Source organism: Petromyzon marinus, chromosome 18, assembly GCF_048934315.1.
Source record: "Petromyzon marinus isolate PM22_M1 ecotype Great Lakes invasive population chromosome 18, UKy_Petmar_22M1.pri1.0, whole genome shotgun sequence".
NCBI lineage: Eukaryota > Metazoa > Chordata > Hyperoartia > Petromyzontiformes > Petromyzontidae > Petromyzon > Petromyzon marinus.
This window is the reverse complement of record NC_133684.1, coordinates 12,243,450-12,259,886: the sequence shown is the minus strand read 5'-3', so window position 1 is coordinate 12,259,886 and position 16,437 is coordinate 12,243,450. Positions and strand designations below refer to the sequence as shown.

General features: G+C 40.9%; 1 protein-coding gene across 2 annotated transcripts in view; it reads right to left on the bottom strand.

The window, feature by feature from the left end:
• Positions 1-604: 604 nt before the first annotated feature.
• The window catches only part of LOC116943678 (polycystin family receptor for egg jelly-like), a 45,983-nt gene continuing 30,150 nt past the window's right edge, over positions 605-16,437 (bottom strand). Inside the window, exons 19-27 of one of the 2 annotated variants that reach the window (XM_032956738.2) lie at positions 15,445-15,599; positions 14,840-14,992; positions 13,285-13,759; positions 12,378-12,498; positions 10,980-11,170; positions 10,330-10,498; positions 9,702-9,878; positions 9,016-9,210; positions 605-2,409 (exon numbers count right to left, since the gene is read on the bottom strand). In XM_032956738.2, coding sequence (XP_032812629.2) covers positions 1,985-2,409; positions 9,016-9,210; positions 9,702-9,878; positions 10,330-10,498; positions 10,980-11,170; positions 12,378-12,498; positions 13,285-13,759; positions 14,840-14,992; positions 15,445-15,599 — 2,061 coding nt within the window. In that variant the 3' untranslated portion in view covers positions 605-1,984. Of the gene's footprint in view, positions 2,410-7,586; positions 8,407-9,015; positions 9,211-9,701; positions 9,879-10,329; positions 10,499-10,979; positions 11,171-12,377; positions 12,499-13,284; positions 13,760-14,839; positions 14,993-15,444; positions 15,600-16,437 lie in introns of those variants that run through there. The other variant, XM_076067891.1, reaches the window with a different exon arrangement.

Here is a 16,437-nt window from a genome sequence, read left to right as displayed (position 1 = left end):
GCAGGAATCCGTTCCAGGAGAAGTACACTACGTTGACGTTCGGGGGTTTGGGGATTCTGTATAAAGGTGTTGTGTGTGTCGTTGTGTGGTGCGTGTGGGGTGGTTGTACAAAATGGTTATGTGTTGCGAGTGCGTTCTGTATATATGTTATCATCGTTCTGTCCGCTTCACTCCACTACTCCAATTCGAGTATAGCGTAGCCGGGGACGGCTAGGTTCTTTCATCACGGGGGCGGGGGGGGGGGGGGGTGATGTAGTGGAGTAGACAATACACATGGGTAAGTTGGCCATATACAGTACACACAAACAGTGTGGGTCATGTAAGTTCGATCAGGTGATGAAGTCACGGGTGGCATAAACAAGCCAAAGTAATTAAGGGAGTCAAGGGACGAGGGCTGTGATTGGTCGAGAGGCTGTTAGCGTTAAGTGGCGGCGTCACGGAGTCTGGGCCGTTGGACAGGTGCGGAGCTGGCGGGAAAATGCCAACGAGGCACGTGCCAATTAATTAAGGCTGATTGGAAAGGGGATAAAAACGCCTAGGTGATTTGGACGGCGGGGGAGTTGGCGAGAAGTGGAGACAGCAGCGGGTAGAGAGATGCGAGGAGTGGAAGCCGGCAAGTGTTAGCGGGAAATATATTGAGAGCCGAACCCAGAGGATAATAAATAGCGATAGCGAGAGTTAGCGTTAGCAGAGTGGAGATTACGGTATACGTAGGTACAGGGAGAGTTAGCGATAGACAAGTCACTGTGTGCGAAGAGATAGGCAAGTCACTGTGTGTGAGGAGATGGACAGGTCACTGTGTGAGGAGATAGACAGGTCACTGTGTGTGAGGAGATAGACGAGTCACTGTGTGTGAGGAGATGGAGATAGAACCACTGTGTGCGAGGAGAGAAGAAGAGGCTGTGTGGAGACAAGGAGTACGAGCAGACGGTGCTGAGGGGAATTCGAGTGTTCGAGTTGGCGGAGCGCGGAGAGGAGAAATTATATAGTGTGTGTGTGAAATTATATATAGTGTGTGTGAAATTATATATAGTGTGTGTGTGTGTGAAACTATATAGTGTGTGTGTGTGTGTGAAACTATATAAAGTGTGTGTGTGTGTGTGCGGAACGATGGAAATAAAAGTGACGGTGGAAGAAAGGCGATTGTCGTCCGAGTGAATCCAAGTCACTACATTTATATATTTATAAAATCTAATTAGACTCTTGCACTTGTTTAGTTTGTTGCCTAACTGATTGAACACAAGCAGCACTCCACATAATTTTTGTTGCTTTGTTTTTACTTTTTTAGTATTATGATAAATTACGAGACGTTTATGATAATTAACATTATATTGCTTTGTGTATAGCTTTGTGTGAAAGCATACGTTTCCCCAGGCTTCCAAATGCACTGTAGTAACTTGCCTCAATAAAGGTTTTTGGGTTAGATCGTGTAAGTATAAATGTGTCGTCGTAACCCTCCACTACCCGACACAGCCAGTAAGGTTTGTCACATAAACAACGCGTGCCAATGATTTACAACTTCAGTCCACCGGTGTGTTGGAGAGTAAATGACGTCATCATGTTCACAGCGTCATCTTGCTCTAATTAAGACCGGAAGCAGGTGGATCGCTTCACTATTCTGGCAAATCGCCCGAAAATGCTGGATGTAATTACCAGCGAAACGTCGTAGTCAGGCAGTGGAGGGTTACGACACATTTATACTTGTGTAATCTAACCCAAAAACCTTTATTATAAATAATATTGGTCGTGAAAACCAACGTGTTTAAAAGTAACTTACCTTCTGCTCCTGTAACCAACCAAATCTGTGCCCAATCTGAGCATTAAAAGTCAGCCATTAGTCACCCTCATCAGCGTGCATCTCAAATGTGCAGCTGTCTATATAATGTGTCTTTCGCTTAATCAGTATCCACATTTGTCTGCACGTATACTTGGACCAGCAATAATTTGGTATATCTTGTTTCTAGTCTCACTGTAATTCTGTCATTTACAGCTTCCCATGCAATAATGGATCTAGCTGCCTCTGCTTCATATAGAACTCGTAACTAATTTTAAATAAAAAATGAACGTTGAAAGTTTCCTTGATCATGTGTGGATTACTTTGAAGTAATGAATTGCATTGGGTGTGCTTACCTTGAGTGTGCAAGTAAAGATTTTCTTTCAGAGTCATTGTCAAAAAGAAGTAGATTACGACCAGTGTTATCCTCAGAACGAAGCAAAGTAGTTCCACGTAATTCATAATTTTGCCGAAGTAGGACATTTTCTCTCCCTTCATTTTAAAAATTTCACAGACCATAAGAAGCAGGCCCAAGACCAAAATTATGATGTAAGCAGCCATGTTCACCACAAACCAAGCATTCCCGATTTCTTGTAAAGGAGATACCTTGAGATGGAATTGTGGATGTGCAATACCTAGAAAACAATTCAACACCTTTACATTACTAACAAAATGCACACAATGCATAATGACATTTTTTTTTTACTTAACTTTCGTGACTGCAGGAATTCATATCCTTTGTTCTTTCGGTAAAGTCACGTAGATAGAAAATAATAACATAATAATAAATGAAAATAATAAAAGCAAAAAAACACCATAAAAATTTTACTTAAAAATTGCAAAATAAAAAAAATGAAAAATACATTGAAAATAATTGAAGAAAAAAACCCACGACGTTTCGATCGCAACGCAAGCGGTCTTCATCAGGCGGAGAGAAAAGAGGGAGCAAGCCTCCAAATGTAACTGCTTATAAGGGTTCCAAAGTGAGTGAGTGGGGGACGAGAGCAGCGCAAGCAAAACGAGCTGCGCAAGCAACACGCTAATGCAGGAGCAAAACAAAGGGGGAGTTTGAAGGAGGTGAGCTTGTGCAGCGCAAACAGAATGGGCGGGGCAGCCAGTCAGCCAGCGCTGAAGTCGGAGCAGACAATGGGGAGGAGGAAGGGGGCAGAGGCATGGGGAGTGAAAGGGGGGCAGAGATAGGGGGGGGAGAGGGGGGAGAGAGATGGGGGGGCATTGCACCTCGCTACACACATCCACACTGCGGACGATAGAGGTTGACAAGAAAAAAGTCATGACCCAAAGTGGTTGATGACATATTTCCAATGATTGCTGAGTTTAAAACCGTCGTCTCGGGTGAAATTGTGTCTGTATGTATATATGGATGGCTTCGTGCAACGAATCTGTGTTGATAGCCAGTCGGCTTGCAAAGTACCATCGTCTTAGAGAAATCAATTTCATGTGAGCCAGCTGTATTAAAGTAATGATCAGCCACAGCAGAAGTATTGGTCCTAAATTTTGATTTAAAGCTTTCGTGACTGCAGTGATTAATATTCTTGGTTCAGCTGCTACTATGTCGACAAAATGTACGGACAACCTGATTTCCAAATTTAACCTCCTCTCCAACAAAAGGCCGGACCCACACACCAAAGAGCTAGACGTTAACAAAGTCATAATTAATCGCAGTAACAGTTCTATTTCCAATGGTCTGAAATCCGTTTTAGCTAAAGGTCTAAACTTTGCAGTCACACCTAAACACATACCAGTTAATGATATCATTGCCCAAGTATACGTGGCTCTCAAGGGCCTGAGTCACATCGCTGCAGACGTAGCAAGATCTGAAATCGCTGCAACCCTCAAAAACGCTAAGATGCCAGCTAGCAACCTCAGCAAAGATGAGATATTTGAATTATATAAATTATAAAAGAGGGATGACATTGTAATCATCTCAGCCGACAAGGGCAATGCTACTGTCATCATGGATAAAATAGAATATAACAACAAAATTAAAGAATTACTCGACGATGGCAGCTATAAAAAAAAGAGATCCCACCAACAGCCTCGTCACACAAACCAACAAAATAATTTCTAATTCAAGCGCATTAATTGATAAAACTAAACAGTTTTCGTTGAAACCTTCTGCGGTCTGGCCACCAAGATTATATGGCTTACCAAAAATACATAAAGTAAATAAACCCCTTCGTCCCATCGTCTCTACTATCAACTCCCCCACCTACAAACTGGCTCGTTTTCTGTCTGCAATCCTGCGGCCTTTCACTGGAAAAACCACCTCTGCGGTACAAAATTCTACTCACTTGGTTTCGAAAATCAAGGGTATTTCCCTGTCCCCAGACGACCTGCTTGTCAGTTTTGATGTAGTTTCCTTATTCACCAAAGTTCCTGTACCTGACACCATCGCAATCATTGAAGACTTGGTTCATCAAGGACTAAACACTGAGGTACCCCCCCTGGTGAAACACTGCTTAACCAATACATACTTCACTTGGAATGGAACTTTCTACAAACAAACTGAGGGCACCACAGTGGGCTCCCCCCTATCTCCGGTTATAGCCAACATTTTCATGGAGAAATATGAGAATGACGCCATCCAGACTGCCACTCTGCACCCAACCTTATGGAAGAGGTACATAGATGACACTTTTGTCATCTGGCCACATGGCTGGCCTGCTCTAGACCAATTCTTCGACCACATCAATTCCATACACCCAGCCACCAGATTTACCATAGAAGTCGAAAAAGATGGCAAACTACCTTTTTTGGATGTCCTAATAAAAAAGCGACCTGATGGTTCAATGAGCCACTCTATCTACAGGAAAGATACCCATACGGATGCTTTCCTGAAACTGGATTCCCACCAACATCCATCCCAGAAGAATTCCCTCATTAAGACTCTGCAACATAGAGCCCAATGCATATCCGACCAGGAACACATAGGCAGTGAACTCAAGCACGTACACCAAGCTCTTAAGGCTAATGATTACTCCGACTATACAATCCGCAAAGCTATCACTGAAACCATGAAGAAGGACCCTCTTGAGGAGCCTTTCAAAACCATCACTTTACCCTACATTGCGGGGATCACAAAAAAAGATCTCCAAAATCTTGAATAAACACAAGATCCAGGTCCGTTTCAACACATTACATAAAATCCGTGATCTGGTTCCGTCTGTAAAAGATGTGATTCCAGACATACAGTACCCTGGTGTCTACAAACAAAGTTGCCTCTGTGGTAGTATCTTCTTTGGTTCTTTCGGTAAAGTCACGTAGAATGAGAATAAAATAATAAATTGATAAAATAAAATAACGCAATAAAATTCTCACGACGTTTTTTATTGTGTTATTTGATTTTATCAATTTATTATTTTATTCTCATTCTACATGACTTAACTGAAAGAACCAAAGAAGATGAATCCTTGCAGTCACGAAAGCTTTAAATCGACATCTGTGGTAGTAGTTACATTGGAGAAACCAAACGACATGTCTCGGACCGCATTTGTGAACACAAAGCAGACCTTAAACATGGTAGGACCAACACCTCGGCCGTGGCAGATCACTGTTATAATTCAGTAGGCTCACAAGACATTGACTTCTCCAAGACAGAGATTCTTTGCAAGCCATCTGGCTACCATGAGAGATTCGTTCATGAGGCTATCCACATATACAAACACAGAGACAATTTCAACCGAGAAGATGGATTCTGGCTTAGCAATCATTGGAAGGATTTGATAAACCATTTCGGGTCTTAATTGATTGTTCACGCTTACGGTGGCTTTCAGACAGCATACATTAATTTTTCGTCTCCCCCCTCCTCTTTTCCGAACATAGATGGACTCGTCCATCTAAACAAACTGTCAAATCGCTATCCGTAGTGCTAACGAAAAAGTAAGTAAATAAATAAATAAATCCAAACCGCCACTTCTTTCAAATGTTCTTGCCGTTGGTTTTCACACCTGATGATGACTGCTTGTGTTGCAGTCGAAACGTCGTGAGAATTTTATTGTTTTTATATATTTTATTATTTTATTGTTTCCCTTCAAAATGACTTTACCGAAAGAACCAAGAATAAGTATTGGTCCTGCCGTATTTCAGATCTGCCTTATGTTCAGGAACACGGTCCGAGACATGTCGTTTAGTTTCCCCAATGTAACTGCTGCCGCAGATACAGCTTAGTTTGTAGACGCCGGGATATTGCATGTCAGGAATCGTGTCCTTCACAGATGGGATCAGGTCACGAATTTTATCCACTGTATTAAATTGGACCTGGATCTTATGTTTGTTCAAGATTTTGGAAATCTTTTTGGTTATCCCTGCTATGTAATGCAAGGTGATGGTTTTGATTGGATCTTCAGATGGCTGCTTCTTCACGGTTGGGGTGATGGCTTTGCGGATTGTGTAGTCAGAATATCCATTCGCCTTGAGAGCCTGATGTACGTGGTTAAGTTCACTGGTCAGGTGTTCATGGTCGGAGATACATTGAGCTCTATGGTGTAGCGTTTTGATGAGGGAATTTTTCTGGGACGGATGGTGGTGAGAATCAGGTTTAAGGTAGGCATCAGTATGGGTTACTTTCCTATAGACAGAGTGGCTCATTGAGCCATCTGTTCTCTTTTTTATTAAGACATCCAAGAAGGGAAGCATGCCATCCTTTTTTTACCTCCATGATGAATATGATTGCTGGGCGTATGGAATTGATGTGACTGAGAAATTGTTTCAGAGCCGGTCGGCCATGTGGCCAGATGACAAACGTGTCATCCACATAAAGTAGATACACCCCTTCGTCCCATCATCTGTACTATCAACTCCCCCATCTACAAACTGGCTCGTTTTCTGTCTGAAATCCTGCGGTCTTTCACTGGAAAAGCCACCTCTGCGGTACAAAATTCTACTCACCTGGTATCGACAATAAAGGGTATTTCCCTGTCCCCAGATGACCTGCTTGTCAGTTTTGATGTAGTTTCATTATTCCCCAAAGTTCCTGTACCTGACACCATCGCAATCATTGAAGACTTGGTTCATCAAGGACTAAACACTGAGATACCCTGCCTTGTGAGACACTGCTTAACCAATACATACTTCACTTGGAATGGAACTTTCTACAAACAAACTGAGGGCACCCAATGGGCTCCCCCCTATCTCCGGTTGTAGCCAACATTTTCATGGAGAAATTTGAGACTGACGCCATCCAGACTGCCACTTTGCGCCCAACCTTATGGAAGAGGTACATGGATGACACTTTGTCATCTGGCCACATGGCCGGCCTACTCTAGACCAATTCTTCGACCACATCAATTCCATACACCCAGCCATCAGATTTACCATGGAAGTCGAAAAAGATGGCAAGCTACCTTTTTTGGATGTCCTAATAAAAAAGAGACCTGATGGTTCAATGAGCCACTCTGTCTACAGGAAAGATACCCATACGGATGCTTACCTGAAACTGGGTTCCCACCACCATCCATCCCAGTTGAATTCCCTCATTAAGACTCTGCACCATAGAGCCCAATGCATATCCGACCAGGAACACATAGCCAGTGAACTCAAGCACGTACACCAAGCTCTTAAGGCTAATGGTTATTCCAACTACACAATCCATAAAGCTAGCACTCCAACCATGAAGAAGGGCCCTCTTGAGGAGCCTTTCAAAACCATCACTTTACCCTACATTGCGGGGATCACAAAAAAGATCTCCAAAATCTTGAATAAACACAAGATCCAGGTCCGATTAAACACATTACATAAAATACGTGATCTGGTTCCGTCTGTAAAAGATGTGATTCCGGACATACAGTACCCTGGCGTCTACAAACTGCGTTGCCTCTGTGGTAGTAGTTACATTGGAGAAACCAAACGACATGTCTCGGACCGCATTCGTGAACACAAAGCAGACCTGAAACACGGTAGGACCAACACCTTGACCGTGGCAGATCACTGTTATAATTCAGTAGGCTCACATGACATTGACTTCTCCAAGACAGAGGTTCTTTGCAAGCCATGAGGCTATCCACATATACAAACACAGAGACAATTTCAGCCGAGAAGATGGATTCTGGCTGAGCAATCATTGGAAGGATTTGATAAACCATTTTGCGTCGTAATTGATTGATCACGCTTAAGGTGTCTTTCAGACCGCATCTATTATTTTTCGTCTCCCCCCTCCTTTTTTCCGAATATAGATGGACTCATCCATTTGAGCGAACTGTCAAATCGCTCTCCATGGTGCTAATGTTAAAAAACCGCCACTTTTTCAAATTTTCTTGCTGTGGTTTCACACCTGATCATGATTGCTTGTGTTGCAGTCGAAACGTCGGGAGAATTTTATTGTTTCATATTTTTATTATTTTGTTTCCCATCTATGTGACTTTACCGAAAAAACCAAGAATATGAATCCCTGCAGTCACTAAAGCTTTAAATCAGGTGAGCTGAGTTAAGAACAGAAGAGGTGGTCTTACCAGTGAATGGCTGCAAGGTCTCCGACAGATATCAGGCCAGTTTGTCGGTGGGTGAGCCAATGGTGGAGACGATGGGACGAAGTGGTGTACCTTCTTTATGGATTTTGGTAAGCCATATAGTTTGGGTGGTCTAGCAGCAGAAGGTTTTAAGGAAAACCGTTTGGTCTGTTCAATTAATGAAACTGAATCAGTGATTATACTGTTCATTTTTGTAACGAGGCAGTTGGTGGGATCTCTAAACATTTTTAAAGAGATCTCTCACCCACTCACTCTGGAACCCTTATCAGCAGTTACATTTGGAGGCTTGCCCCCTCTTTTCTCTCCGCCTGATGAAGACCGCTTGTATTGCAATAGAAACGTCGTGAGTTTTTTGCTTTTATTATTTGCAATTTATTTAAATTTTAAATTTTATTTTACTATTTTTATTGTGGGTTTTTTGTTTTATTATTTTCAATGTATTATTTTTTTGTTTTGTTATTTTTAGTTTCTTTTTCTATCTACGTGACTTTACCAAAAGAACCAAGCATATGCATGATGACAGTCGTGCCTTTCTGATGTTTATGTGCCCATCTGAGCATGTTATTTTTATTTGCTGCCAGCCTGCATGCATTCAAACATATGACATTGTGCCATTAAAATGTTTACTCTATTGATTTTATGTGATTTAATGTGTGTGTGGTCGATAGTAGGGGAGTGGTAGCGTAGCGGCTGCGCCAACAGTCTGTTCAGGCTATAGGGGGATCTTTGTCTTTGATAGCAGGGTTACACACTCACCGGGCAGAGAGAAAACCAGAAGCAGATTCATATGGCAGAGCAGATTTGTGTTTGCGTTGAACACCGTGAGCTCTGTGACGAGTGCTGACGTGCGGGAATCTAGCCAGGAGTTTTCCTTCAGGTACGTGAGGGTGTCGGCTGCTTTTGCTGCATCATTTACCAACTCCACCAAGTAACCATCACTCCTGAGTGACTCTGCAAAGAAACGCCAAGCATAATAGCCACGAATGGGGTAAAGAGGCACCATTGTCCATTCAAAAGGTGGTACCACCACAGTATGCATCAATGTTTGTGGGATTTAAGCTGTGTCCAAGACTGAGTCATAATAAAATAATGGCCAGTCCCTATTCCTACTGGACCTTACATTTTCCAAAGCTTACAAAATCTTCGTGCTAAAATGCATAAATTTGACTTGCACGCTGTCCATTTACAAAAAGGATTAATGTAACGCATTCGTCAATAACACTGCCTTAATATATTATTTTTAAAATTGCTGACATTTTAGGCAATGGCTCATGTACTAGAATACATTTGCGATTACCTTTTTTTGGTGAGTGTGATTTGCACCACTGCCAATGCAGCGTCACGTATTTTTTTTCTATTTTACTGCCCTTTTATTGTTGAATGAGACATTACTAGGTGACAAATCCCTTGCACAATTAACCTTGTAGCAACTAAAATCCTACCAAATGTACTTGAGGCATCCTCGTCTGGCATATTCTGGAAGATCCAGTATTTGTCTCTGTAATCTCCTCCTGTTGTGTTTGATGGTACCCAGGCCTCTGCATAGTTTTTGATGTCCACTACTGGCGGAGAGTGTTTAACATCTTGCAACATATTCACATACTTCATCTCAATTGGTCCTGCCACAATAATGCACACATTCATATACCAGCATGATTTAGTCATTTCAAAAATTCAAACAACGCACTTACAATTTGGTTTTGAAATAAATGTGTCTCGCTGTTGCAATCGTCAATTGCAAGCGTATGCACTTCAACAGTTTTAAAATAAACTATTGGTTGCCGGTAAAGGGAATTAGCATGAAACTAAGATGTATTTTTAGACAACTAGGATTAAAAAAACAGATTGGACCTGCGGGTCTATTGCGTTTTATAAAATCAACTTTTTTTGACATTTTGTCGTGAATATATTACGTGAAATAGTAAAACAAAGAATGCGTAACCATTTATATTCTTTGACGAATAAAACAAATCTCGTGCAATATTACAGAAAATGTTAAGCAGGAATGATTGAATGCATCGATATTTCAGGAAACTTTGCTTTAAAGTTGAACAGGAGTACATGTTTTACCTTTTGTGTATCTCAGCTGCCTTAGCCACACTGAGCCAACCAAAACCATCTCAGGGGAATGCATGTTGGACAGAAAGATGTTGGCTGTCTTTACATTGTTGACGCTTTGTTTCATATTTGGTAAGAGTGAGCCAAATATCCAGTCCCAATAGCTGGGGGCATCATCGATCTTAAGGAACAAAACGACATATGTCACCGCTATATGTAAGTGACAGTAAAATAATTACAGTGGAGTTGTGATGCCTTCATTATTTGAGAAATTATTTTCTATAAAAAACACCTGTGTAGAAATGACCAGGTCTAAAATTACTTCATTAACACAACATGCTGACTAAATCTGCACAAAGTTAAGTTCTGAAAGCAATGCTATTAATATTAGTACTATTTTATAAATAATGGTCACAGCATTACAAATACAATATTTACACTTTATATAAATGCTCTAATAAGCTGTGTACTGATGGTTTTAGTCCAGATCATATCCCACCTGCTCCCTAAAGCAAAGTGATGGGTACCAATCAATTAATTAGCACAGCTGGCTACATATGGTGCGAAAGAAGTTCAACATACATACATATAACATTCATATACCGATTTAGAATCCAAATATCTTGTTTGTAAACATAAATATAAGGTTTTACTATACTTACATTTTCATATTTTCCCGTGATGAAAATGTTCTGCACATTTGTTTTTAAATGAATGTGAAAACCGTTCACGTGTGTGTAAGCGGCAAAGAACAATGCAATTAGCTGGAGGACATTCAAGAAGAGCTTGATGCTCAAAATCCTTTGGAAAGTCTGTCCAAAAATAATGCGTGCTGGGCTTTGAATAGATGTTCCTGTGTAAAGAGGAACATTTCAATGTATTTATTTGTTATTTATGTAGAGACAGTGCGCCGACTGGCGGCCATAAGGGCTAATTAAGGGTGGGAAAACAGCACGCAAACAATAGAAGAGAGTATGCACACGAGCGACCACAAGGGGGGATATCTAGGCCAAGGGTCAAAGAGGGGATCTATCCGGAAGCTCCCAGAACTCGCGGGAGAGTTCGAGAACGGGGTTCTGGGTGCCGTGGGGTTCGGGGTCCTAGTGGCCATCGCTGTCGTCATCGTCAATGCTGTCGTCTCTTCGTCACCGTCGCCACTATATAGTCAACCAGCTATATAGTTAGACATTGCCTTCATCGCCGTATAGTCAACCAGCTATATAGTCAGTAAGTGTTATGTTACCCTGTAACTGTCATTAAGTCGTAGCTGTAAGCCAATGATAAATAATAAAGAAGTCACATCCGTTAACTTTAAATTAGTTTAATTAGCGATTTAGTGCGATTTCTGTGCACTTACTTATTATGTATTTATTTATGACGCGTGCATGACCATACCAACTCACGTGCCTTTGGTGGGGAGGACGGCCCATGCCAAGTCACACGCCTTCGGTAGGAGTGAGGGGGACATTTTTTTTCACGTAAAAAATCCCATAAAATATACTAAATGCTCAGGTAAATTCTTCACTGTCTCATGTTCCCCCCACCCCGATGCGTGCAGTTATTACTACTATACAGTCGGTACATCCTACGTCAATCTCGGCTCTGCACGAGACTAGGCCTCACCACGCCACTCTGTCAGGTGAGTACTTTGTGCTATAGAGTCGATAAATACTGCTATGGAGTCAGCATATACTACTGTAGTGATAGCAGGTACCACCACAGTCGGTATTCATTGTTGTAATCATAGCTGGTGCAACCAGAGTCAGTACACACTGCTGTTAGATTTTTAAGAGTAGTTTTGAAAAAAAATTAAGACCTGGGCAACGCCGGGTACTTCCCGCTAGTCTAATATAAATTCAGCACTCTTAAGGTAATATTATTCTTTACACGCAATATTAATATGGTTGTAGGACTCGGTGGTGCACATTCCAATTAAAATATACAACAGATTTCAGTATCTGTTGTTGTGTTAAAATGTGTTATTGCATTTTTATGATTAAACAATGCGCATTATTTACAAAAAAACACCGCAGATTTGTAACAGATCGTGCTCAACGTACCTTTCGTTGTATTTGTTTGCCCTGCACCTAGAACTTCTACATATGATTTTAATACCTCCGTGTTCAAAAATCGTGTTACCTTCTTCCACAGTATGTACTTTACAACTGCACTGAGGACATTCTGAGAGCACAATTTAAGGCACCATTTAGAGCATGATATGCAATACCACATTAAGTCCCTATAAACACTTGTATCTCAATTTAAGGTGACACGACATGACTTGCTTTTATGATTTCAAAAGTGATATCTCATTATAAAGTACAAATAATGAAGTCCACAAACCCAAGTTCTTGCAAGTAAGACTCACAATGTCTCAATCATATTTTATATTAAAACTTGGGAGCCAAAAACTGGTTAGCGGTATATATCAATTCTACCAAAAAAACATGGATACATCTATCATCTCTATTTTAGGGGCCAACCAACCATATAAGCAATTTGCATTTTAGAATATATATTTTTTAGCATAATACAATCATAAAAACATCTGAAAAGGCGTTTAATGTAGTGAAAACATGCATTGAAGCTCTCACAAACCAATGTCTTTATGATATACATTAGTATACAAAACAATCAACAATAACAACGCTGATGAGAACAAGGAGATGATCATAATGTATAATGATGACAATTATGATGAAAACAACAGTTACAACTTTGATTACAATGGTATCCACAGTATTAATAAAAACAGTTAATATATCACGTCCAATTTGACATTCATTGTCCAAAAAGTGTTACAATTATTTGGTTGCTCTAGTTACTTAGAAGAACAGCTTTTGTCGTAAACATTAGCCTTGATTTATTCAATGGCAATACAATACAATTTGGATGCAGAAAGCATCAAAATGTTACCACAGGATTAAAAGAAGAGACTAGGGAGGTGTTTTTGTTTTTAAGTTTTACCTTTATGGGTTGGATCAAGGCAATAGACATAATGAACGATAAGAGGAATCGAATGAGCCACCGGTTGGCCTTCTCTGGGCCCCACTCCATGCTGTAGAGAATCGTGAAGAAGCCAGAGCTCAGGACAGCGAGAACCACGAGACACCAGGCTATGCATCTGCAGCCACCGGGCCAAGGGCCCCTCCAGGAGCTCTTCTGGCCCGGGGGCCGCTCACTCTCCGAGCGGCTGTTGCGGAATATGAGCACGACCACGAGGCTGACGGGCACCTCCACCAGGCTGCTGAGGAGGCTGATGAGGACGTCGGTGAGAGACAGCGGCCCCACCGCAACCCCACCTCCCGCCTTGCTGGCCGCCTGCTTCTTGCCGAACCACATGGCATTGGCCATCATCATGAGGAAGAGGAGCGTGACGCAGCAGGAGATGCGATGCACGCGGGAGAAGTTGGTCTTGAATGGGCGGATGAAAACGGACATCCTACGGAGGGAAGTCGAGTGATGAGAGAGTATTATGTATCTAAACATATTAACCTTGTGCTTGTGAACTATCAATTGTGGCTTGCTGCACATGAACCCGACTATATCATTTCGTACAAATATCATTTGAATCTCGGCAGCAATCGCACCAACACAGGGTACACATTTCACACTCACGTGTACTATAAAACAGTGGAGCAAAAAATATGTGCATGTTTGTCTGGAGAACACCTAGACGGCTCCACCAGTTTTACTGAGTGCAGTGTCAATAGCAAGCTGATTATTTTCAGTTTTTGCGGACGACATTGAAATTACAAACAAACCCTTTAACATAATAACAACGAAAATGTGGTTATTAGCCCTGTGATGATTATGCATTGCGCCATTTATAATAGCCCAAAACATCATCTTAAAATTATGAGATACTCGCAAACAAACAGAACCAGAATCTGTTTAGATTGGAGAAATCTGTTGAGCTATGAAGCTCTTTTTCACAGATGTCCAGTAGACAAGATACAAGAACAAAAATACAGAAAGACAAAAACACGAACGATAGAAGTCATACAAAATAAATAAATACAATAAGAAGGTATATAAGCACAAATTTCATAAGGACATACATTCCTACCGATTTTTCAACACTAAACGCAAGCTTGGGCAAGGCAGAAGAAAAAAACAGTCTCAGACCACACCAAGACAACACACAATCCCTCAATAAAATTGCACATTAAAATGTAACAATTGATACATTGGTGGAAAGGCACACATTTACAAATCGCATTTGCAAATGTGATTGCACGAAATCATTTTCAATGATAACACTACATTTAGTCTGGAAACACATTCAAAGTATCTTATTACCTTTAAATCTCCACATTCCTCCCATGAATAAATGAGAATATATCTTGACAAAATTATATCATTATTATGCAAAATTGATGTTATGCTGTATGGGTGGCCCAAATATTACAACATTTCTTGAGAAACTGGTCATTATATACAGCATGTATACACTTATGTGGATTTTTTTTGCTATTTATATTCTACGTAATTTTATTTTTTAAAATTATTCGTGACTTACCAAAGGTGATCTTCAGAAAAGTTGCTCTTTATTGCTCTGTTTGCCATCCACGTATTGCTAAACAAAGCAATATCTTCCTGGACATTGAACGTCTTGCAAGAACAGTTAATGTCAAAAGGTAAAAGAGGCATTGAATTGTCACCAAAAAAATATCTGTAAAAAAAGGATTACTTAGAGTGTAAATGTTATACATTTTCAGTATTTCTTCAACCTACTGGTTCCTATCACTGGAAGGGGCTACTTCTCTTATGCAACATCATCGTACACTGACATTGCACTTTGTTCAAGTACAAATGAATTGACAATGGAATCTGAATTTACATTTGAATGATCTAGATTTGAAGTTTTCGTGACTGCAGGTATCCATACTCTTTGGTTATATAAAATATATATATATACCTACGTGACTTTACCTAAAGAACCAAAGAGTATATAAAAATATATATACCTACGCGACTTTACCGAAATAACCAAAGAGTATACATTTGAATGACCTTAGTTTTAATACAAACTACACCACTGAAATAATACGGCCGAGAACCTGACACTGCAGTATTATTTGTTCTATTGCAGTTGCGAGCACACGCTCATTGCATTGTACTCACACTTCTTGATTTTCTTGATCAAACAATGACATTTTTCTGATGTTCCAGGAATCGCCGACATTGTCACCGTTCAGCCAAAGTTTAATGTGGGTTGGCTTTCCACAGCATTCAGGTTTGGAGAATATGAAGTTATATATGATTCCACTTTCATATGCCTAAAAAGGGTAGGTTAGAAACATTTTCTCGTTGAATTGACATAATTTGTTTGACATGCACCTGTAGCGCAATGGAGCAAGTAGAGCACTTAGGTTTGAACTAGGATTGTTAAATGATAAGCAATAATCCGGTAATCGCTTTCACAATAGATTACTGGAGCCGATACACGATTCCAGGTGGAACTGCCGTAATGAAAGCACCACCGGTTTCACTCATCTCTCGGTTACTATTTAGGAAACGTTCAACTGCCGCACAGGGACCTGGACATGGGCAGGCTACCTCTGAATTGCAAACCCAGCATGTTAACATTTACACCACGGTGGCAGCTCCCATCCCTCCTTAGTTAGGTAATAATAGTGTTGTAGAGGTTTGTATTGTTTTGACTGTGTGTGCGTGGATTGTGAATGCGCGCTTGATTTTGGGGGTGATCATCTTCGGAGTGGCGTGGGTGCACGGGTGGCAAGGGTTAGGGAGAGGGTAGCATCATCTGTACAGTTGCGGAGCGGGAGAAGCTTGGTGTGGTGGCTGAGGAAGGCTCGGTCCGTAATTATACTGCTCAAGTCGAGTACTTTATGTTTGAACTAATTCACTAACTTATTTTATTTGACAAGGTAAGGCCCACTGAGCAATATTGCTCTTTTTCAGAAGCGACCTGGCCACAAATGATAGTTCAACGAAGTGGCTTATCACGTGGAAATTTATACCAGCCAAATACTCTAAACGCATGTTGTTTCCAAATTTGGAGGGTAAACCAGGAGGAAAAAAATCCACGGGACTACGGGAAGTACATGCAAACTCCAAATATACAGGAGTCAGGGTTGGGGTCGAATCCACGAC